At 36.0% G+C, this 24782-nt stretch overlaps 1 protein-coding gene across 12 annotated transcripts in view; it reads left to right on the top strand.

Annotated features, from left to right (window-relative positions):
- Positions 1 to 24782, top strand: part of CD46 (CD46 molecule) — a 34950-nt gene that overhangs the window by 2164 nt on the left and 8004 nt on the right. For 8 of the 12 annotated variants that reach the window (XR_008999411.1, XR_008999414.1, XR_008999413.1 and 5 more), the window contains exons 2-9: positions 5582 to 5773; positions 6091 to 6193; positions 12462 to 12553; positions 13416 to 13613; positions 19704 to 19886; positions 20276 to 20320; positions 20430 to 20474; positions 21624 to 21671. Coding sequence is in view for 6 of the 12 variants with exons in the window: in XM_036912395.2 (XP_036768290.2) it covers positions 5582 to 5773; positions 6091 to 6193; positions 12462 to 12553; positions 13416 to 13613; positions 19704 to 19886; positions 20276 to 20320; positions 20430 to 20474; positions 21624 to 21671 (906 nt within the window). In the remaining 6 variants the exon portion in view is untranslated. The remainder of the gene's footprint in view (positions 1 to 5581; positions 5774 to 6090; positions 6194 to 12461; positions 12554 to 13415; positions 13614 to 19703; positions 19887 to 20275; positions 20321 to 20429; positions 20475 to 21623; positions 21672 to 24782) is intronic. The other 4 variants (XR_008999415.1, XM_036912397.2, XR_008999416.1 and 1 more) reach the window with 2 other exon arrangements.

The raw sequence follows: 24782 nt of genomic DNA, 5'->3' as shown, positions 1-24782 counted from the left end.
GACTCTTCTGAGCTCACAGTACTCCAGTCTTGCTTGGTACTGATCGTTAAAAGTTCATTTCTATGAAGGGAGCAAAGGTGGGGAACAGTGGTGATAAGAAGAAAACAAAAGGAATTTTTTTTTAAAGGAATAAAGCTTAGATTAGGCTTAGAGTTAGAAGTTGGAGGTGACTATGAATGCAATTAGGAATAGAGGAAAGTAGATTAACAAAACGATCAGGAGGCATTATGGAATATAACAGAACTAGAAATGAAGAGGAGGAAAAACAGTTAAATTTAATGTTCAAAGATAAAATCAGGATAGGTATAAAACTTACAGAAAGTGAGAACTCACGCTACACAGGGACAGTGGGAAAATATATTTCACTTTTGAAGCAGCACATGAGAGGAAGGTTTTGTAAGTAGGCAGTGTTGTACCGGAGGCTTGGCACTTCAGAGATAGTTGCCAAATGGTATGAGATCCCCGGAAGGAACATTTGTCAAATCTCAGGACCAGTCCTGTTCCTCCAGAAGAGGTCTGCTTTTTTGGACAAAACCCAGTCAGTCTCCTGTTGTGGGTAGCCTCTTCTGCCTATTTTAGGTCTTTTCTTTCTTTTTAATTAAAGAAGCCAAGATCAGTAAGTGCTTAAACAGTTTATTAATCTTCTCACTCTGCATATTACAGTCCAAAAGAGAGTTGTCCTTATCTGTTCAATTGCTAGGTTACCAGAATACTTGGAGATAGGCACCAAAAGAAATTACTTGGCCAAATCTTTCTCCAGTGCATAAAGCTTTAAGGTGGTTATTTTCACTAGTAAATTCATTACAGCATATTCTTCACCATGGTTTGACAGCAGTGGTACTTTGAGTACCAGATTTTTTTGCATAGATGCTATAAGGGGCATACTGTTAGGTGTCATGACAACAAAGGTGAATGGAGTACATAAGCCATGTTAACTATTTACCTGAGACATGTTAACTATTTACCTGTGCAGAAGAGAGTCCAAGCGAAGAGGACTGGTCACTGCCTTTCCAGGGAAAGCAGAAAATACTTCCTAGAGGAGATGTTGAATGGATTAAGTAAAAGAAGAGAAGACTTGACCAGGAATTGAGCTGAGCAGGGAGGAAGAATTCTCAGATCAGAGGGAGTGGTGTGAGCAGAGTCTCAGAGCTGTGACGTGGGTGGGGCATTCGTGGGCTGCCAGTCTACCAAGGGTTGCAGCAATAGGGCAAAGGAGGCAAGAGGAAGGCAGAGGATTAGATCACAGTGTGAATAATTGTGAAAAGCAAAGGATAGTCAGGAATGAACTATCACCATCTTAAAATAGAGACTATGTTATCACCTGGCCTTTTAGGGCATCTTGAGCCCTTTTGTTTGACTTAGCACAATGCAAATCTAAAGTAAGCTTGCTTAAATTTCCCAGGCTCAGTAGAAGAGGACTGAATGCAGAGAGCATGCTGGTGTGAGCATGCAAGGGGTTCAGATGGGACAGTGATGGGAAGCAATGTTGGTAATGGAACCAAGCTGCTGGCTTGACTCCTGGGTTTGCCGCCTACTGGGAATGTGTTCTTGGGCAACTTACTAAGCCTCTGTTCACTGAGCTTAAAGAGGAGGAAATATTTCATAGGATGCTTATGAAGATTAAATTACTTAAAAAACACTTAAAATAATGGTTGGCATAGGTGTAGTGTTTAATGTTCTATTTCTAAAATCATTACTATCATCGTAATTGCTCTAACAAATACTGGAATCCTTCAGTATCATACTTTAGGGAAAAATACAACTCACAGTATTTGGAATTCACCCTTTGAAAATATTGAAATACTATTTCTAATAATAGCAATGATGAAGTGTGGGTTCACAATAGACTAATAAACTGAGCATAAATATTTTGACATGAAGGAAATTAAAAACTCTAATCAAGGTATATGTAACTAAAGCAATGAAAAAATTTGAAGATGGGCATAAGAACAGCAAAGAAAAATTATGATCTGCAGATATGTCTGGAACAAGTTGACTAAGCAGTAAAAAATTTGAGTTTTGATCTAAGAATGTATGGAATTGATAACAGTGCCCCATTCAGTTCTGGCACTAAGTAGTAGAAATGCAGTGATGAATGAGACATGGTCCTCAGGAGGTGACAAATCTCATAGGGTAAATAAACCATAAAGAAGTATGATATGAGAAGTTCTGTGAAAGAAGTAAATTGAGACATCCTGCAGACACTTAACCCCTTTTTTGGGATAAAGGATGTCAGACCTTGAAAGAAAAAGTGGCATTTGAGATGAAACTGAAGGATGAAGGTAGGAGGAGTGGCAGGGTCTCTGGTCAAAGCTGAAGTAAATGGTGCATGGCGGTCTAGAGTGCTGAAGTCATTTAAGCAATTTAATATGCACTCCAGTGGATAAAATAGGGCTCGAGAATGGTGTGAAGAGTGAGCAGGGTCCTGGTAGTGAGAGATTTTAAGTCGGAGCCATGTGAAGGAGCCTTAGACTTCATCATGGGGGCTGTGAGGAGCTATTGGAAGGTATCTGACTTGGAAGAGCCTTGGTGACTGTGTCATAACAACATTACTCTAGTAAAAATGTAACAAAATAATGAAAGGCAGCAAGATAGGTAAGGAGATCTATTCAGTATCTCCTGTAGCAATCCAGCTAGGAAATGATAGTGGCTTGAATTTGAAGTAAAGGATAAGTTAGAGAAATAGAATAGGCATTTCAGTTGTGAAAAAACTTAACTAGTTTGCTGGGCTCATGTGAGTATGAAGAATCAAAAGAGCAGCCTGTGGCTTCGCTGTGTTGTTTGAGATAGCGTGACACTTTCAGTGGGGCCTGGAAGGAGGCAATTGGATATATAGACACGGTCCCCCAGCTAGCGACCTAGGGTGGATACAGGAATTTGGGAGGCAGCTCTTCTCAGCAGTAATGAGGTCTTGGGAGTACATATACCCACCCGGAAGGAACTGCAGAAGGAAATAACCACAGTTCTAGAGTGCCCCCTTAGGAATGTTGTCACATTATCCAGTCAGGCAGAGAAAGAAGAGTAGCTAGAAGACAAGCTAAAAACCAGGGTTGGGGGTGCTAACTATCCTGGAAACCAAAGAGAGTGACCACACTCCTGGTGTTACAGACGGGGTAACTAAAGGTACTGAGGAAGCAACTGTTCGGATGAGCTTGCCAGGAAGGAGATAGGTAATGGCTTTGAAAGTAAGCTAAGTGACTTCTGCAGGCCTAGAAACGAATGGGAAGTGAGAAAATTGTCAGGTGTAGACGTCAGACCTGCTTTTCCCCAAAGCATAGAAGTTATAAATAGGTTGTGTGGACAGTGGGAGAAGGAGCAGGACAATCAGGTTTCATCCAGTTCCAGTTGGTCAGAGACCATAGTTTTCTCAAGGTACCCATCCGGGCTCAGGTGTGTGTGGCCGAGTCAGAGGGTTATTTTAATATGTGCAGGTTTAGTGAGTGCTTGCACTTTTTGCGCATATAGAGAAGGCGAACAGTTCTCTTCATCCGTGCTAGAGCACTATTTCACTTGCCTGAAACTTACGTGGAACACTGGGGAATTTTTTTGAATGCAGCCTATCATACTAATTCATGGCATCTACTGTTAAGATGTAGCATAGCAGCCTAATCATAATTATGTTGTAAACTGTTTGGAAAAACTAAGTCAACATTGTTTTTCTGAGTTGGGAATGTCTAGTTTGAAATATCCCCATAGGAAAGAAATTCAGTGTTCTCAGCAAGACAACAAATTTGATTTTTTTTTAAAGTGGGATATTGGACTCAATTATTACAGTGTATAAAGGTTGCAGTCAACTGATTGCCAAACCAAATTTTAAACTCTGTACATTGTTCAAAGCATGCCTTTCATGATGAATGTTAGCAAGAAGGAATACTTCAAATTAGTGAATAGATTCAATTATTCAGTTGAGATTTCTTTTTCCATACAAGCTCTATGTGTGAAAGTCATACTAGGAATCCTCGTTTCTTTGTCTGCTTTAAACTAGTTACTGAAATTGAATGCAGAAAACAAGGGACACGTATAATTAAATCGTCAACATGTTGTCCAAAGATGTTATGTATTTGTATCTAGGATTGAATTATTTAGCACCTCTAGCCTGTGTTTTTTTTCCATTGTAAAATGACAATGTCTGACTCAGGTATTCAGTAAATTTAATGACAATAATATCTGAGTCTATACTAACCTTCCTTTCAAACAACGCTTTTAATTACTGTGGCTTTTTTCTTCACCTTTTGTTTTTTGGGGGGCAGTTGATTGAGGAACACTCAGATGTCAAGGTCAGCACAGTGGAAATGTGGAAAACAGTTGCCAGTAGGTAGATTTCAGGACAGAGTGTAAATGAAATGTTGGACAGTGTACTTACACAGAATTTTAGAATTTAGAATATGATATGAAAGGAGAGTAATGTTTCAGTTGGTTAGAGTTCTCTTGACCGGTCTCTCCATCTGAAGTGAGATGGAGGGCCAGGGAGGAAGAAAGAAGAGCTTCCTCGGGAATCAGAATAAGGTCTCTGTCCTTTCTCCTAACGCCCTAACTGATAGGAGGGGCCTCTATGTTCATTTAGCCCTTTGGGATTTTACTGGCTGTGTCTCCATCACATTATTTTACATAATTATTCCAACAGATTTGTTAAATTTTCTAGCCCACAGTTACTGAACAGAAAGAGGAATGGCTGAAGTAGAAAGGGTGCTGTTCTAGGGATAAAACCCCTACCCTCTTCCCCATAAAAAACCCAGAAGAAAAATTCTAAAAGCACATCAATACAGTAGCTTTACTGTAGGGGTGTATTGGATAAACAGCCCAGACAGCTACCTCAGGGAGCTTCTAAGGGAATGAATGCATGATGATCAGAGAAGAAAGGTTCAATTATCCAAGAAAGCAGTTTTTTTTCATGTAAAGCTTTTCAGTCAATTCTGGTGTTAAATGTCCTCTATTCACTTATAAAATGCTTAGTTCACTAATATAAAACATATGAAATAAAGTCATATATTTTGAAATACTTCAGTCCTTATTTATTTGGACCAGTGAAGTCCACAGTGCTATTTAATAATCCCCTATTAACCGTGGCCTTTCTTGAGCACCCACTGGGCACAGCGAGTAGCAGAAAAAGAAGGCATGTGACTCCCAACCACGAGGATCTTGCCTTCCTAGAGGAGCCTGGGCCTGAAGTGACAAGGCGTCCTCGGTTTGTGTTTCAGACTCAGGAAGAGTATTCTGAGCAGGGCTGTGGAGTATAGCAGACTTGTTAGAGAAGTGGTGAGCTCTGAAGTGAATTTAGAAAGAGGTGGAGAAGGATACATACCAGTATATATTTTTAAGACTAAAAACATGGATTTTGTGTCTTCAGTTTATTTGTTGAATGAAAATTCAGCCTATTCTCCATCAAATCAAAAGCTAAACAGGGAAAGCAGGTCCTCCACTCCCACCACCACTTGGCTAAAAGTATAGAACACTCACTTAAAATCTTGCCCAGAACCTTCTATGCGTTTGTTCTGTTGTTACCTACCTGCTGCCAGATCATAGTCTGGATGGTGAAAGAGAGAAAATACTTCATTTTCAAGTTGTTATTCTCTTATCCTAGATGCTTGTGGTGATCCACCGAAATTCAATTCTATGAGGAACACAGGTGCCCTTAAAGACAGCTACAATCCAGGGGACAAAGTAGATTATGAGTGTCGCCTAGGATATCAGCGTATTGTTCCTTTTCGTCCCACCAGTACTGTTTGTCAGCCTGATAACACGTGGGCACCACCTCTCCAGGAGGCTTGTACAAGTAAGTAAACTAAACTTTTTTCATTGTTCTAGAGATTTTCATACATTATGTAGTGCATATTCTACTATAGCAGTGATGGTTTTCTCATGTGACTATAGGTTTTAGATCAGTGTGTTTTTTCAGGCTCTGAAAAATCTCCAGGTAATCTTTTTCTTGGCAGTTGGTTACCTAGGTAAATGTGAATCTTAAGTTTGACCTTGTAATAATTAAAGAACATAATATTCCCAAGTAATCTGAAGAGTAATGTAGAATTTTAATTTTTATTCAGATCTCTTTTGAAATTGGTAAAAACAATAAATTTGAAAATTTTCTTTTAGGAAAATCATGTCCACATCCAGTGGAACCCACAAATGGCCAAGTAAACAGCGTAAATGGATCTTTTGTGTTCGGTTCACAGGTCCACTATTCTTGTAATGAGGGGTAAGTTACTCTTTAAAGGAAATAAGGTGACTGTTACTAATTCCATTTTTGTTTTGTTTCTCTTCTTAAGCATTCCCATAAAGTTGATTTCATTTTGCTTTCTATGTGACAGGTCATACTTTTAGCCAAACATCTTGGGCTTTTTTGGAGACTGAAAAGGTGTAAAAAATAGAATGACTTGAAAGGAAGGAAAACAAAACTGTGTAATAACATACTATATATAATAATAAGCCTATTGTAAATATTAAAAATGTAGTAATCATGGTGACTTCGTGCCTGACAACAAAATGTATCCTATTTAAAGTGGACAACTCTGAACGTTAAAGTAGAGCTTTTAGAAATGGGAGGTAGAATTGCCAACTAAAAATATTTTTATTTTGAGACAACTCTAAAGTGTTACCAGACCAAAACTGACCTGGTTAACCTGAACCATTGTGTTGATCATGATCTGTTAGTTGGAAAACCTTATTTTTGAGACTGCTGCAAAGCGGTGAAGCATGTCAAAAAGAGGTACTAAGTGCTTAATAACAACCTTTCTTCTATATAGCTCTTTGAATAGTATAAATTGGGGACACTGGGCATTTATGAAAAATGTGCATTTAGAAAGTAAAGATAATGCAGTATATAAACACAAGTGTTATTTTTATGTTAACTTTGTATTCTGTTAACTTGCTGAATTCATTTATTAGTTTTAACAGTTTTTTTTTTGTTTTTTTTTGGTTATGTTTGTTTCTGAGTGGAATCTTTAAGGCTTTCTACAGGTAGGAGCATATCATCTGCAAACAGTGTTGATTTCACTTCTTCCTTTTCAATTTTATTTCTTTTTCTTGACTAATTACTCTGGCTAGAACTTCCAATACTATGTTGAATACGAGTAGTAAAAGTAACCATCCTTGCTTTGGTCCTGATCTTGAAAGAAAAGCTTTCAGATTTTCACTGTTAAGTTTGATGCTTGCTGTGGGGTTTTCATGTATGTCCTTTATTATCTCTAGGTAATTTCCTTCTTTTTCTAGTTTGTTGAGTATTTTTATCATGAAAGAGTGTTGAATTTTGTCAGATGCCTTTTCCACATAAATTGAGGTGATCATGGGTTATTTTTTGCCCTTCATTTTGTCTATGTGGCATATTACATTGATCATTTTTCGTATGTTGAGCCAACCTTGTATTCCAGGAATAAATCCCATTTTGTCATGGTGTATAATCCTTTTAACATGCTGCCGAGTTGTGTTGTTTATTCCCCATGCTGCTGAATTTTATTTTATTATTGCAGATTTTTGTATCAGTGTTCATAAGGGATATAGGTCTGTAGCTTTCTTGTAGTGTCTTTTTGTCTGATTTTGATATTGTGGTAATTCTGATCTCAGAATGAGTTCCTAAGACTTCTGTCCTCTTCAGTTTTTTGGAAAAGTTTGAGAAGGATTAATATTCACTGTTCCTTAAATATTTGGAAGATTTTACCAGTGAAGCTCATCAAGTCCAGGGCTTTTCTTTATTGGGAGATTTCTTATTACTGATTCAGTCTCCTTCCTAGTTATAAGTCTGTTTAGATTTTCTACTTCTTTGTGACTTAGTCTTGATAGATATTGTGTTTCTAGGAATTTGTTCATTTTATCTAGGTTGTCCAATTTGTTGGTATAAAATTAGTCATAGTACTGTCTTACAGTATTTTGTATATCTGTAGAGTTGGTAGTAATGTCCCCACTTTCATTCTGATTTTAATGATTTGAGTCTTTTCTTACTTCATCTAGCTAAAGGTTTGTGAATTTAGTGGATCTTTTTGAAGACCCAGCTTTGATTTTATTTTCTTTTATTGTTTTTCTCTTATCTATTTTGCTTAACTCTGCCCTAATCTTTATTACTTATCTCCTTCTGCTTGTTTTTCATTTACTTCATCTTTTTCTAGTTCTTTAAGTCATAAAGTTGGGGTGTTGATTTCAGATTTCTCATTTTTAATGTAAGCATTTACAGCTATAAATTTTCCCCTTGGTAGTGCTTCTGCTGCTACCCGTGTTTTGGTGTGCTGTCACTTTCATTCATACAAAAGTATTTTCTAATATCCCTTACGATTTCTTCTTTGATCTCTTGATTATTTAAAAGCATGTTGTTTAACTTTCACAATTGTGTGAATTTTCCAGTTTTCCTTTTAATATTGATTTCTAATTATATCCCATTGTGGTCAGAGAAAATACTTTGTATGATATCTATCTTTTTAAATCTATTGATTAATTAATACTAATTTCTGACAATAAATTATCTTACTAATTATGCATTATTTATTAGGTAATTAATTATGTTATCGGTAATCTAATTAGTGTTACTAATTTGCGGCCTACTATTTGGTCTGTCCTAGAAAGCATTCCATGTGCACTTGAGAAGAATGCATTTTTTGTTGTTGGGTAGAGTGCTCTGTGTATGTCTCTGAGATGTATTTGGTTTGTTGTTTTTCTTAAGTCTTCTATTTCCTTACTTATCTTCTATCTGGTTGTTTAATCCACTTTTATGTGTGTTTTGAAGTCTCCAACTATTACTGTAGAAATACCTATTATGTGTATTTCTCCATTTCTGTCAGATTTTGCTTCATATATTTTGATGGCCTGTCATTAGGTCCATAAAAGTTTATACTTGTTATATCTTCCTGCAGTATTGAACCCTTATTAATATATAATGTCCTTTTTTATCTTTCGTAAACTTTTTTTGATTTAGAGCCTATTTTGCCTGTACTATTTCTACTCCTGCTCTGTTTTGAAATGCCTTTTTACATCCTTTCCATTTCAACTGCTTTGTGTCTTTGGATGTCAGGTGAGTCTCTTGCAGAGAGCATATATTTGAATCAAGTGTTTTTATCCATTCTGGCAATCTCTTTCTTCTGAATGGAGAGTTTAACCCATTTAAGTATAATTACTGACTTCTGTCATTGTGCTGTTTGTTTTCTATATGCCTGATAGCTTTTCATGTCACTCATTTCCTGAATTACTGTTTTCTTTTATGTTTAGTTGATTTTTGTAATGAAATGTCTGAATTCTTTTCTTACTTCCTTTTGTGTGTATCCTATGGCTATTTTGTTTGTGGTTACCATAGGATACATTTAACATCCTACAATTATAACAGTCCAATCTGAATTTATACCAATGTAACTTCAATAAATTAGAAAGTCTGCTCCTTTATGGCACCATCCCACCCCTTTTGGTTATTAATTTCAGAGTAGTCTCTACAATAGTAACTATAGTACTAGCTTCTACACTAATAATTTATTTTCATATAAGAGAGTAGTCTTTTAAATAATCATAGAAAAGAAAAATTGCACTTACAGACCATTATTACAATAACACTAGCTTTCATTATTGTCCAGGTATTTACATTTACTGAGATGCTTATTTCTCCATAAGGCTTCAAGCATTTCTTGCAGACAAGGTCAGTTGGTCACAAACTCCTGCAGCTTTTATTTCTTGGAAAGTCTTAATTTCTCCTTCACTTTTGAAGGGCAGTTTTGCTAGATAGAGGATTTTTGGTTGACAGTTTTTTTCTTCTAGCTCTTTGAGTATATCAGCCTACTTGTCTTCTGGCTTCCAAATTTCTGATGAGAAGTCTGCTTATAATCTTATTTAGGATCCCTTGTTGTGATGATGCACTTCTCTTTTGCAGTTTTCAAGATTTGAAAGTTTGATTATTATATGTTTTAGAATGGGTCTCTTTGAGTTCATTTTACTTGTAGTTTGTTTAGCTTTTTGGATATTTATATTCATGTCTTTAATCAAATTTAGGAACCATTATTTCTTCAAATATTTTCTCTACCCCTTTCTCTCTGCTCTTTCTGAGAGTCCCATAGTATATATGTCCATCTGCTTGTCGGTCCCTTAGGCTCTGTGCACTTTTCTCCAGTCTTTTCTCTTTCTGTTATTCAGACTCCAATTGTCCTATCTTCAACTTCATCGATTCTTTCTTCTGCTTGCTCTAATCTTTCATTCCTCTAGTGAATTTTTCATTTCAGTTATTATATTTTTCAAGTCCAGAATTTTCATATGGCTTCTTTTTTTTTTTTAGGTTTTCTGTCTCCTATTGATATTTCCATTTTGCTGGCACATTTTCTTTACTTTCTTCATTTATTCCCTTATTTATTTGATCATCTTTAAGACTGTTATTTTAAAGTCTTTCTCTAGTAGATCTGCCATCAGGTCTTTTTCAGGGACAGTTTCTGTTAATTTATTTTTTCCTTTGAGTGGGCCATGCTTTCCTGTTTATTTTTATTTCTTGTGATTTTTCTTGAACTGGACATTTGACTCTAATAATGTGTTAGCTCTGAAAACCAGCATTTGTCCCTTCCCTAGGCTTGCAGTTTTATGTTATTTTGTTGTTGTTTTCATTGCCATAAGGAGTTCAGTGTTGAGTATCAGCTTGAGATGTAAACTGAAGGCCTTTTCAGGTCTTTTCTACTAAACCTTTGCTAGGTTTTTTAATTTTCACTTTTTAATTTTCCTTGTACATGCAGTTGGTTTTGAATGTCCTATTCTTTTAATGTCTGGCTCCTGAGAGGGAATAAGTGAAAAAATGAAGTGGGGAGCAAAGGGCAGTGGATCTTTAAATACCCTGGGAGTCACTTCAGCCAGTTAAGAAGGGGCTTTTAAGAGTGGGGAGAGGTGCAACAACAAGGGCTGCTCAGCTCTCTCTTTGTCTGCATCTCTGTGATAAGATGTAGCATTCAGTGATAAAAGCACAGATCCCTGGTATTTGGAGACAGGGTCCTTTTTGCCTACCTTGGCTCCCATAAGCTTCTTACAAACTATTCTAGGAACACCTGCACAGCTGATTGCCTGCTGGAGATGGAGGGTGGATACTTGCCACTGTAGTAAGAGCTGAAATTCACTGAAGCTAATGCAGTTTATCCCTCCAAGTCTTCCCTTGGAAGTTGCAAGCCAGTGAACAGACTCAGGACTTCCAAAACAGTTACATCTGGCAGATTCTAAGAGTGCAGTTGTCTTCTAGTTGGGGAGAGAGATTCGTGGTGCTTCCTACTTTACCATCCCTGAATCCTGTTCTAATATATTACAACATTGAACTAAAGAGCTGAGACTTGGGGGGAAAGTCTGCTGGAAGTGCATATAGGTAGTTTCACAGTTTATTTTTTAACTTGATCAAATGAAAATATTGGAGTAACCTGTCAATATAGGCATGCCTCAAAGATATTGTTGATTAAGTTCCAGACCACCACAATAAAGCAAAGCAAATGGGTCTTTTTGGCCTCCCAGTGTATATAAGTTATGTTTACACTGTACTATAATCTGTTAAGCATGCAGTAGGATTATGTCAAAAAAACAATGTACATATTTTAAATTATGAATATTTAATTGACATAGACATGAAATGAGCAAATGGTATTGATTGGAAAATGGTGCAGATAGACTTGCTCAGTGCACAGCTGCCACAAACCTTCAATTTGTAAAATGTGCAGTATCTGTGAAGTTCAGTGAAGTGAAGCACAATAAAATGAGGTCTGCCTGTTGTTATATAGAGAGAACCTATTAGGCAGTTTGAAAGATACCAAAAGTTTAAAATGTAGAGTCTTCTCAAAGTTGTGGCCTTAGTGACTAAACAATATATACAGCAATGTGTCAAAGCAAAATAGTAAGTGAGAAGTACCAAATAAGTAGAATTATCATGGTCATTACATTAGAGTTTAGAAGGAGAGAGTACTGGGAATTTAAGTCATCAGAGATTTCATCACATAGTAGTATTCCTGAGCCACTCCTAGAAAGATATTCTGGACTAAAGAATATTAAGAACAGCTGGAACTCACCTAGCACTCACCATGTATCATATGCTAAGTCATGTAATCCTTGAAACAACTCTGGGATATACGAACTATTATCCCTTTTTATAGATGAGGAAACTGAGCAAGAGAATGTTAACGGATTTGCCAAAGCGGAAATAACATGTCAGTTGTGGACCTGGGGCTTGATTGCAGGCCGGCAAGCTCTCAGGCCTGATTCCTCTACTTAGTTATGTCCTTACTGAGCAGAATGTCATGAGCAAAGGCATAGAAATGAATGTGTAATGTGATCACCAGAGATAGCAAAGAGACCAGACTGGCAGGCATGACAAATTTATTGGGACATTTTACTCTCAGCTCATGTGTATTCAAATGCAGAAATTCTTTACTTTCTTCTTCAAACGATTATTATGCAGAAAAACAACTATATAAAAATTTGCTGCATTTTTATATGCACCTTGTTACCTGCTAAAGGATACAGTAGCTTTTTGTTTTCTCATTTAGTTTTGACTTAATTGGACAAAAAATTCTATATTGTGAAATTTCTGCTGAAACCAATGATGTGGACTGGAGTCATGATCCCCCACTATGTGAAAGTAAGTAAATTCTCTCTTTAGAATTAAGAGCAGCACTTCACAACTTCTTGGCCTTGGGACTTTACACTTTTAAATAAACAAAGATCCTAAAGACCTTTTCTTTATGTGGGTTAGTCTATTGATATTCATTGTATTGGAATTAAAATTGAGAAGTTAAAAAAAAACTATTTATTAATTTTTAAGAACAGTAAGCTTAATATATGCTAATATATTCAACATTTTTTATGAAAAAGCAAAATTTTCCATTACAAATAGAATGGTAGATTGTTTTACATCTTTGCAAATCTCAGTACCTGGCTTACAGGAAGACATCTGGATTCAGTCTGTTGCATCATCATGCACTTTGTAGTTTCTGGAAAATTCCACTGTACATTGTAAGGATAAAAGTGATAAGACACGTACAAAAAAGGAAGAAATTGATAAAAGACAATGATAGCTTGATGTTATTGTGAACCACCAATTTAGCAAATGGATATATTTATAAATTACAAAGCACTTCTTACCTTGCACTGTTATTTTTAATCACAAGCACATTTTCTCATTAAATTGTCAGCATCTCTTATGACAAGAACAAAATGTAACATGACCTTCCAGATAAGTGTAGGTATTTCATACAGTTACTCTGTATATAGGTATTTGAACAAGTGAATTTTGTTCTAAAAGTTCATTTTTACATTTGCGGTTTGAACATGGGATAATACATTTTCTCATAGGATCTTCTAAGTGGATATTGGACTCACAGCTAGCTTGCAGAAATCATGTTTATGAATTTATTCAAGGCAGTTCACAGTACTTTACTAATGCCATCTTAATTTTTTACCTTTCCTTTGCCTTTCATGTTCATTTTTTTTCACTTTTGAAGAGATTTTGTGTGCACCACCCCCCAAAATACCAAATGGAAAATACACCAATAGTGACAAGGACTTCTTTGTCTATAATGAAGTAGTAACTTATAGTTGTGATCGTTCAAGTGGACCAGATGAATATTCACTTGTTGGAGAGAGCACTCTTATTTGTTCTGGGAGAGATGTCTGGAGCAGTGCCCCTCCTCAGTGTAAAGGTAAGAATGGTTCCCTGCATGCTTCTGCATTTGTAAGTACTATGGAAACACTTCGTAAATGCTTTCACCTACAACCAAAACAAACACCCATATATGCTTGTTCCTCCTGTTAAATTAGTTTCTAATTTAACTTAATATAGGTCGAATTGAAACAAAAATAGTTGTAGAGTTCTTCACCCACCACCCCACATGTTCTTGGCATTATAGTTAACATATTATGAGCTACTGTGTATATGCATGAGTTAGGATTTTTTTTCTCTTAAAGCATCAAAAACCCATTACACAGACTTAAAAATATAAGGTTTTAGCTTGTATTATAAGAAGTCTGAGAGTTCTGGTTCTAGCAAATGGTAGAATAAATGGTAAAAGGTCAACCCTCTCACTGATAAGATTGATAAACTCTGGACAAAACATATTTTAAAAATAATGTTTAAGGTACTGGAAGGTGAGCAAAAAGCAGGAAGACACTGGAAGGATTTGACTCTTGGAAGAAAGAAACCACTGAATAACTGTAAAATATTTACTTTTTTTAAGTGCATGTTCATGGAGCATTCTTTAATACCATATTCTAGGCAATAAGATAATTTTTAACAAGTTTCAAAAACCTGAAATCATTTAGAGTGCATTATCTGATCACAATGGAATGAATGTAGGAATCAAAGTAAAGACACCTCCAAAAGCCCCAAATATTTGAAAATTATGCAGGACATTTCTACTAACTACTGAGGCAAAGAAGTCGCAAGGGAAATGAGCAAGTATTTTGAATTGAATAAAAATAAAAATACAACCTATCAAAAGATCGTAGTTTGTGGGATACAGCAAAAGGACTGCTTAGAAGGCTATTTAGAGTCTGAGATACTCAGAACTAAGAGGAGTCTCACATCAGTGATCTGAGCTTCCACCTAAGAAACTAAAAAAGAAGAGCAAATCCAATTGAAAACAAGGAAACAGAAAGAAAAATAAAGATAGAAATCAGTGATATGAAAAGAGAACAAAATAGAATCAGTGAAACCAACGTGTAGTTCATGGAGATGACCTATAAAATGGATAAACCGATAGCCAGTCTGCCAAGAAAAACAGGACACAGATTACCAGTATCAATAATGAAAAGATCATGAAGTATCCAGCAGAGATTTAAAGGATAATAAGGAAATAAACAACTTTATGCCTATAAATTTGACAGTGTAAGCCTCACAAAGAGGTCCTATGTCCTCACTGGGGAATTCTACCGAACATATAAGAAATACAGAATAGCAGCTCTACAGAAACTCTTCAAGAAAATACAAGGGGAGGGAGTACTTCTCAGTTCATTTCATGAGGACAGCATTGCCCTGACACCAAACCAGACAAAAACACTGCAAGAAAATTACAAACAATATCCGCAATGAACATAGAACCAAAACTTCTTAACAAAATATTCACAAATCAAATCCTGTCATATACAAAAATAAGAATACGTCATAACCAAAAGATAAGACTACATCAAAATCAGGGATTTATTCCATGAATGCAAAGTTGATTGAAATGAAAGAATTAACCAGTGTAATTTACCATATAAAGAGATTACAAAAGAAAATTTTAAGATCATCTTAAAAGGTGTAAAAACAAAAAGCACTTCACAGAATTCACCATCTTTTCATGGTAAAACTCAGCAAAAGAGGAATAGAAGGGAACTATCTTAATTTGATAAAAGGCATCTTCAAAAATCCCACAGCTATCATTATACTTTACAATAATAAAATAACTTACCTCCTCTTAAGGTAGGATAAAGACAAGGATGTCTACCCTCATGAGTCTACTACACTTTGTACTGGGTGTTCTAACCCAGTGCAATCAGGCAGGAGGTAAAGATGGGCATACATATTTGAAAGGAGGAAGTAAAATATACTATATGTACTATGACATTACTGACTGTGTAGAAAATTTGAAAGACTGAAGTTTTAAGCAAGGTTATAAGAAACAAGTCTATGAGCAGAAAGCAATTGTATGTCTATATAATAGCAATAAACCATTAGAAATTGAAATTTTAAAGTACTCTTTACAAAAGTTCCAAACTACACAAAATAATTGTGTATGGATCTAACAACATATGTAGAAGATTTGAATAGTAAAAACAACTAAACACTTAAAAAAGAAATTTTAAAAGACCTTAGTAAATAGAAATTCAGTGCTCATGAATTGGAACACTCGATAAAAGATGTCAGTTCGGTGTATAAATTCACTCTCTGAATAAAAATCTCAGCAGAACTTTTTGTAGAAATTGACAAGCTGAATTTAAAGTTTACATGGAAAGACAAGAAGTAGAATAGTCAAAACAATTTAGAAAAAAAAACGGGAGGTCTCATTCTCTGGTGTCAAAACTTATAAAACATACTACAGAGCACATAACCCAGACTGTGGTATTGGTGACAGGGTAGCCATATAGAGCAATGGAACAGAATAAAGTCCAAAAATAGAACCTTTCAAAGATATCCAATTGATTTTGTCACAGGTACTTTTACAAAAATGCTAAAAGTACAAGCACAATTGGAGATCCATGCAAAAATAAATAAAAAACAACAAACCCCAAAAAGAACCTCAATCCATGTTAGTAGTCTATGCAAACATTTACTCAAAGTGGGTCATAGAATGAAATGAAAAATGTACAACTCCAAGAATTTTACTGGAAAACGTTTATGGAAAATACTTGTGCCCTAGTCAAATACTTCTTAAATAGAGCTCTAAAACCATTGATGCCGGGTTTCTTGTTTGCGGAGTTGAAGAATGAACTTAGCCAACAGTGAAAGTAGGAGAGCCAGGGAGAGGCTTTTATTGACAGATACAGTGAGAGGACAGAGCTCCCGGCTCATGCCAGGAGGGGACAAGAGAGCCCGTAGGGGTGCGTTATCTAGGGGTTTTGTAGGCAGTTGAGGATTTTTGGGAACCAGATAAAGGCTTAGGGATGTGGAGTTGTTAAGTGGTCCCTGAATATTTGGAATTAACAACACAAGAAATTTACTGCTCTGATTTCTCCCTTGAATTACGGGCGTCTTGGTCTGGGAGCATATCAAACAAGGCCACCTGCCCAGCCCCCAAGGTGGGCGTAGGTATTCTTTGCTAAAGAGTAAGAATCTTACTTCTTAACTTCCTGGGTATTAAAATGCAATCTTATCTTTAAGGTGGAATCCTTCCTGCCTTTTACTATGTTGTTTATGGCTGGGCCTGCATGCTAAATTAGTTGCCCAGTTTGCAAAATCACTTCATCAGGTCTGAAGGAGGAAAGACAGCATGTAGGCCTGTGCCTTTTAGTATGCTAAAGTGAGCCTCACACATGATTATAAATGGTTAGCATAATAAAAATGTGTGCTACTCTTCTTTATCTGGGGAATATTAACTGATCTCACTGAAGAATGATTCTAGAGCTTAGTGTTTAACACAGAGTTTTGGTAGGGGGTTTCCTTGCATGTAGTTACACTGCTCTGACTGTAAATATCCTGCCTTGCTTTTTCCAGAGGCCCTCACCCTACTCTGACTATGCCTATGGTCCCTGTCTCACCATGATCATTTAAAGAGAAAAAAAATTCATGAATTGGACTTCTTAAAAGCAAAACTCTGCTCTCAAAGGACACTTTAAAAGAATGAATAAAAGGAGCCATACACTGGGAGAAAATATTTGCAAAGTACCTATCTGATTATCTGTAACATGTAAGGAACTCTTCAAAGCACAATAATAAAAAGCTCAATTTTTAAAAAATGGGCGAGATATTTGAATAGACCTATTTCACCAAAGACAATATTTAGGTGGCAAAAAATGTATGAGAAGTTGTTCAACATCATCAGTAAGTACAAATGTAATTTAAAAACCACAATGAGATACCACTAAGCACCTATAAGAATGGCTGAAATTCAAAACAAACTAAAAATACCACGTATAGGCAAGAATATGGAACAATTTGAACTCTCATATTTACTGGTAAGACTGCAGTCTGACCACTTACAATACAGTTTTGCAATTTCTTATAAAGTTAAGCATAACACTTAACATACAACTCAGTAGTCCAAGTAAAATGATCACATGTTCATGTGGAAACCTGTATGAGAATATTCATAGGTACCTTAATTATAAGTGCCCTACACTGAATACAATCACATGTCCTTCAACAGGTGAATGGATGAGCAACCTGTGCTATGTCCATACAGTGGAATAATATTCCACAATAAAAAAGAATGTACTTTTACACCGTGCAGCAACAGGAATGAATCTCTAGTGCATTATGCTCTGTGAAATAAGTCATATTCAGAAGGTTTGATCCCATTATGACATTATGGAAAAGCAATACTGTCGGGATGGAGAACAGATCAGTGGTTGCCTGGTGGTGAAGGCAGTTGGCTTGCGGGGTGGGTTGAGTACAAGGTGGTATGAGGGAGTATTGGCAGATAATGGAACTTTTCTATGCCTTTATTGTAGTGGTAATTACATGATTATTTGCATTTGTCAAAACGAATACAGCTGTACACTTAAATTACTGTATGTAGATTATATCCAGTAAACCTAACTAAAAGAAAATCATTAGTGCAATTAACAGCATATTGGCACAACAGGTCAGTGAGCCTGGAGTCAGGACAGTAGAAATCCAACATGATTTGAAAAGAAAGATTAAAAACAGAAAGAGAGAGACTTCGGAGCTGTGGAAAAGTAGCAAGCAGTCAAATATACATGTTATTTGAGTTTCAGAAAGAATAATATAAGTAATTATTTGAGTAAATATGGACCAAAATTATCCAGATTTGATCCAAAACTAATCCCACAGACCCAGGAAGTCTAGTGATCCTAGCAGAATAAATAATTTTAAGAAATCTACCAGGAAACCCCCACTAAACTAAACACATCATGGTAAAACTACTGAAAACAAAGGATAAAGAAAAGGCAGCCAGATGAGAGGAGAGCCCCCAACCCCCATAAGAATGCCCGCTGACTTCGCTCAGGGACCTGGGGGGCCTAGAAAGCAGCACCTGCTGAGGTGCTGGGAGGAAACAAAGCTCTTCACCTGGAATTCGCGGCCAAGGGGCATCCTCCAAACCTGAAGTGACTAAGAACATTTTCAGATAAACTGAAGCAAAGAGAATTGGTCACTAGCTGACCTGCGCTACAGGAATTGCTCAGGGAAGTTCTTCAGGCTGAAGGGAAATGACACCTGGTGGAAACTGAGGGCCCCAGGAAAGGAGGAGGAGCCCTCCTGGCTTAGAAGCCCAACCTGATCTGGCGCTCGTCTGTTGCTCAGATTTAACCTCAGAAGATGTTGTTTTGTACCCACTGCCCAGCCTTGTTATGGTTTTGTTTTTGTTTTTTATCCCAATTCTCCCAAACCTGTAACAGATTCTGAAATCGATCTAGAGGGTCGTGACCAGTATTTTACTTCTCAAGTAGAGTAGAAGGGAAAATACCAAAGTACCCTGGTGTGCTGGCTCAGTTTATCTCTTTAACTTTATTCAGGCCTGTGTGCACATAAACTGGTGTATGATGTGAAATGTATTTCTTGATGTCCAGGTTGTGGACCAGAATGTGTGCACTGACCCCTCTGCTTCTTGAACATCCCAGTTGTGTGCATTGTTGTCACCTGAGAACTGTCTTTTTCATGTCTTTGCTTGGCTACCTTCCTAACAACGTTTATATTTGATCTCAAGTGTTACCTTCTCAGAAAAGTCTTCCCTACCTTTCTAAAAAAGCACGGTAGTGCAGTCAGTGTCCACGTGACTTAAAAAAAAAAACAGCCTGAGAACGAAAGAGTATCAAAAGTTGCTTTTGAATTTACCCTTAATTTGTATGTGGTAGTCAGACCTTTCGCAAAACTTGTCAGTAAAGGAAAAACACGTAGGAAAGCCAATAAACCATAATGAAAATCTGTTCTGGGTGGAGAAAAGTTATTAGATTTTTATAAATCTGTTTACTTAGAATGAAATGCACAGATAGTTAATCTGTTTTTTTAATTAACTTCCTGCCTTCTATTCGTTCTTTCTTTGTTCCCACTAGAAACTACTGCTTTGCAGTAGTTTTTCTGGTTTTACATTAAAGTAGCTTTTCATTAATTTTGGAATTTCTCCACTTTTCAGTTGTCAAATGTGAATCTCCAAATATTCAAAATGGAAAACTGGAATCAGGATTTTCAAGAAAATATTACTACAAAGCGACTATTGTATTTTCATGTGACGAGGGATATTATTATAAAGGCACCAACGTAGTTACCTGTGGAGCTGAAAGTACTTGGGAGCCTGGGAAGCCAGAATGCTTTAAAGGTACAGAGGGTGTCTTTTCCTCTTTCTATGTTTCTTTAACATTTCATTTCTTTGACATTAAATATCAGTTATATGGAATAATTGAAAAGAAGCAATTTTAGTATTTAAAAACTGTTATATTTGTTTCAATGACAGATGCATGGCACAATTACAAATTCTGTAGGCATTTTGTGTGTTTTCATGGGGTCTTAGCATGTTATATTCAGCACACAGGTATATTATTTCTCTTGTTCAGCTTTTTTATGTGTAAAAATGGATAGCAGCCATTTTGCAGAAAACTGAGGCATGGGAATTTTTACCTAAATAAGTCAAGAGTGAAAAGCATAATTCATACATGAAAAGAAAGCAATAATTCCAAAGTGGTTGATCATCATCATTATGTTTTCCAGTGCCGATTCCTGCCACTACCAAACCTCCGATTTTGAGTCATTCAGGTTTAGTAACTTCTTGCTTATAATTCTCAAAAATCTTTTAAATTGCTTGTGCAAATGCTAGCAATAACTCCCCACTACTTGATCCAGTGTACATTATTTTGTTTTCCAGTGGTGACTTCTCCCAGTATAAAAACTCCAATTTCAGCTGTCTCAGGTTTAGTAACTTCCTGTTTGTATTTTACAAAAATCCTTTATATGCATGTGATTTGTGCTTATTCATAATTTTTAGTGATGAAAGGAGAAACACATTTGTAGCCATTTTGTCGTTATATTTAGTGATTGTAAAATTATTTTCCATAGTCCACAGATAACAAACAGGTATATAAACTTGGACAAGTTTTGTAAACTTTAAATGTGTTCCCTTATCTGTAAAATGATTTAATGCCTTCCCCACTGGTGATTAAGTGAAGTTTAAATGGGATGCACTTAAAGCACTTGGCATGTGCCTGACATACAGGCAGCCCCAAGGTAGCTCCTGTGACTTAACAGACAGCATCACTCGAATGGATATTAGTGAAGAGGCAGGCCCAGGGCTTTTGTTTCTTCATGTGTATGTTTTCTGTGCCAACAACTTTGCTATTTCATTCATTTTGTAAACCATCTGTTTACTGGGTATATTCCTGGTTCAGTACTATGTTTCATCTGCCAGATTGCACCCAGTTTAGTTCTTCTTACGTAGTACAATTTAAACTAGGGAATTTCTGCCCTCTCCCAAACAAGGTCTGTATTTCTCATCTACCCTGCCCAGCTCATACAATTACCTTTTTCTTCTTACTGGTGTTTTTATTTGGCAGCAGAAATTAAATTTCAAGCAGCCAAAGGGCAGGAGAAGTCCTCATTTGTTGAAATAAAATGAAGGATTTCTTGCAGGGACTAGTGATCACATGCTGTGCCTCAGACTTGAGAGATGGTTTTGATATGGTGGAAGGAGTTATCTTCCTGATTTCTGTGCTGCTGTCTGGCTTCTTTTTGGTTGCAGCAGGAGCAAAAGTTCACAGGGACAGTGGGAAGAGCGCCAGCCTGCGCAGGCCTTGCGCAGGGTCCTAGTTTGGCCCTGCTGACCCAAGAAACATCATTTCTATGGGCATTAGTTCCCTTGTTTAATGAGGGTGTTGAACTCAAATCTCAATTACCAGCTTCTAATCTGTGTGTATATTTCCTATTGTCCTAATACTTTAAGGATCGAGGGAATTATGCATGCTGAAATGGAAATGAGGAATAATTCAACATTTTTAAAATCAAAATTCAATCCACAATCTTGTGTTGATAAGGCTGGTGAATTGAATTGACTTAATTTTTCCAGGTTCCACGCCTACTCATACAACCACTCCTCCAGTTTCAAGTCATCCAGGTTCAGTAACTATTTATCCTACTTATATTGTTAAGAACTTTGTAAGGTGGTGGCTGAAAAATGATGTCTTATATTAAGTTGCATTAATTATCAATGAAGTTGAACTTTCTTTGGTCTACATTTAATGCCCTTTACTCACTTTTCTATTAGGTCTGTAGTATATTTTTCTGATTGATTTGTCATAACTGATTACAAATTAAAGTCCTGTTAACATGAAGTGAACATTTTTTCTAGGTCTTTTCTTCTTTGCCTTATTTTCACCAGTTTTCTTTTTAAGGTTTTTGTACTATTGGGTATTGATTGTTTTTTATTACTTTTAATTACATAGTATACAAAAGTAAATTTGTAAAATTTCAAACATTATGGATGTATACAGAGTAAAAGATTTTTTAATTTTCTTTCTCTCTTCCATTACTTGAGTTAATCACTTAATTAATAGCATAGGGTCTTTTTGTCTATTTCTGTACATCAGCATCCTTTTATGTGTAGTTATATATATTTTGGTGTTTTTTCCCTCAAAAATGGCATTGTGCTATTTATATTTTTTCTGAAATTTACACTTTTTTCCCCCACTTCATGGATAGGGATTTATTCCCATCCTTTTTAGTGATGACTTCAATATTCTCCTCTTCTAGCCTCCTGTCAGTGATCATTTGTATGTGTAGAAGTTTTACATTCAGAGGTGGTTGGATTTATTAATCTTTTCCCTAATGGTTAAGAGTGTTGTGTCTTTTTTGTAAAAGCTCTAGGTCTTCCTCATGCTGAAACTACATAGACATTTCAGCTATGATTTCTGATTGCATTCTTTACATTTAATCGTTGGTACAACTTAAAATCATTACAGTGTATGGAATGATACATCATTCTTCTGTACTTCCCCACCCTCATCCAATGGCTGAGTAGCACTATTTGTTGAGTAAATTGTATCCTCTCCAGCTGCTTTAAAGTGTCGATTTTTATCGTACATTAAATTCATAGTGGTTCTGTCATCTTTCTGTCCTTCCAACTCTGTCCATTTCTGTGCTGGCACACAAAAAACATTTTTTTCCCACTGTATTCCTATGATACGTTTTAATATCTGGCAGAAAACTTCCTTTTCAGAAATGGTCAGGCTACTCTCTGTTAATTTTTCTAGGTCAACTTAAATTTTTTACCATGCTAACCATTTGGAGTATACATTTCAGTGATATTAAGTATATTCATTGTTGTGCAAACATCTCTACTATCTGTCTCAAAGTTTTTTCATCATCTCAAACTGAATCTTCATACCCATTATCTCTCTCCATCCTTTTTCACTCAGCTCTGATAACAGCTATTCTACGTTCTGTCTATGAATTTGACTATTCCAAGTAACTCATAGAAGTGAAATCACTTCTGGCTTATTTCTCATAGCATAATGTTTTCAAATTCCATCTATCTTGGCATGTATCTCAGAACTTTATTACTTTTTATGGCTAAATAATTTTCCATTATTTGTATATACTGCATTTCCCTAAAATGTTCATCTGTTGCTGTTAGACACTTGGGTTGTTTTTACCTTTTGGCTGTTGTGAATAATGTTTCTTTGAGTATTGGTATTCAAGTAACTGAGTCTCTCTTTTCAGTTTTGGGGGTTCTTTATCTAGGAGTAGAATTACTGTGTTATATGGTAATTCTGTGTTTGCCTTTTTGAGGAACAACCTTACTATCTTCCACAGAGGCTGTACTATTTTACATTCCCACTGGAGGTGCATAAAATTTCCAATTTCTCCACCTCTTTGTCAGCACTTGTTATTTATCTGTTTTGATTATGGCCATTTTACTATATGTGAACTAGTATCTTACTGTGGCTTTTACTTTATTTCCCTAATGATTAGTGATTATCTTTTCATGTCCTCATTGGTATTTTGTATATCTTTAGAAAAATGTCCGTTCAAGTCCTTTGCCTAATTTCGAATTGTTTTTGTTTGTTTCTTATTGAGTTTTAGGAGTTCCTCATATATTTTGGATACTAATCCCTCATCAGATACATGGTTTACAGATGTTTCCTCCATTTCTGTGGATTACCTTTTTACTTTTTTGATAGTGCCAATTGATGCACAAAAGTTTTTAATTTTCATGAAGTTTCCATCTATTTTTTTCTTTTATTGCCTGTGCTTTTGATGTCACATCGAAGAAATCATGAATCATTACCAGAAACAACATCATGAAGCTTGTCCTCTGTTTTCTTCTAAGAGTTTTATAGTTTTAGCTCTTATGCTGAGTTCTCTGAATCCATTTCAAATTAGTTATTGTATAGGTGTAAGGAAGGGTCCAACTTCATTCACTTGTTTGTCGATAATTCAGTTTTCCAAGAACCATTTGTTGAAAAGACTGTCTTCCCCATAAATGTCCTTTGGAACCTTGTAGAACATCCTTTGGCCACATATTTGCAGGTGTTATTTCTTGGGCCTCTGTTCTTTTCCATTGGTCTACATGTCTGTCTTTATGCCAGTACCACTCTGTTTTGATTATTCTTGCTTTTTAGTAAGTTTTGAAATCAGGAGTGTGAGTCCCCTCAACTTTGCTTTTCTTTTTCAAGATTGTCTTGGCTATTCCTAGTGACTTGAGATGCCACGTCAGTTATAGGTTGGATTTTTCTATTTCTGCAAATGCATAATCAATATGGTAACAGGGGTTGCATTTAATCTGTAGACTGCTATTATAGTATTAACATCTTAGTAACAGTATTAAGTTCCCCAATCCATGAAAACAGGATGTCTTCCATTTATTTATATGTTCTGCAATTTCTTTCTGCAGTGTTTTGTAGTTTTCAATATACAGGTCTTTTACCTTCTTGATTAAGTTTATTCCTAAATATTTTATTCTTTTTGGTGCTATTGTAAATGGAATTATGTTTTATAATTTCCTTTTTAGATTTTTATTGCTTGTGTATAGAAATGGGACTGACTTTTGCATGTTGATTTTATTGCCTACAACTTTGCTGAATTCACTTATTAGGTCTAACGGGTGTGTGTGTGTGTGTGTGTGTGTGTGTGTGTGTGTGTGTGTGGTCTTTAGAGTTTTCTATATAAAAGATCGTGATATCTGGAACAGAGATCATTTAATTTCTTCTTCCCAATTTGGATGCTT

Source organism: Manis pentadactyla, chromosome 9 (genome assembly GCF_030020395.1).
Source record: "Manis pentadactyla isolate mManPen7 chromosome 9, mManPen7.hap1, whole genome shotgun sequence".
NCBI classification, from domain to species: Eukaryota; Metazoa; Chordata; class Mammalia; order Pholidota; family Manidae; genus Manis; species Manis pentadactyla.
The sequence above is the reverse complement of the archived record's forward strand: the minus strand, read 5'-3'. Positions and strand labels throughout refer to the sequence as shown.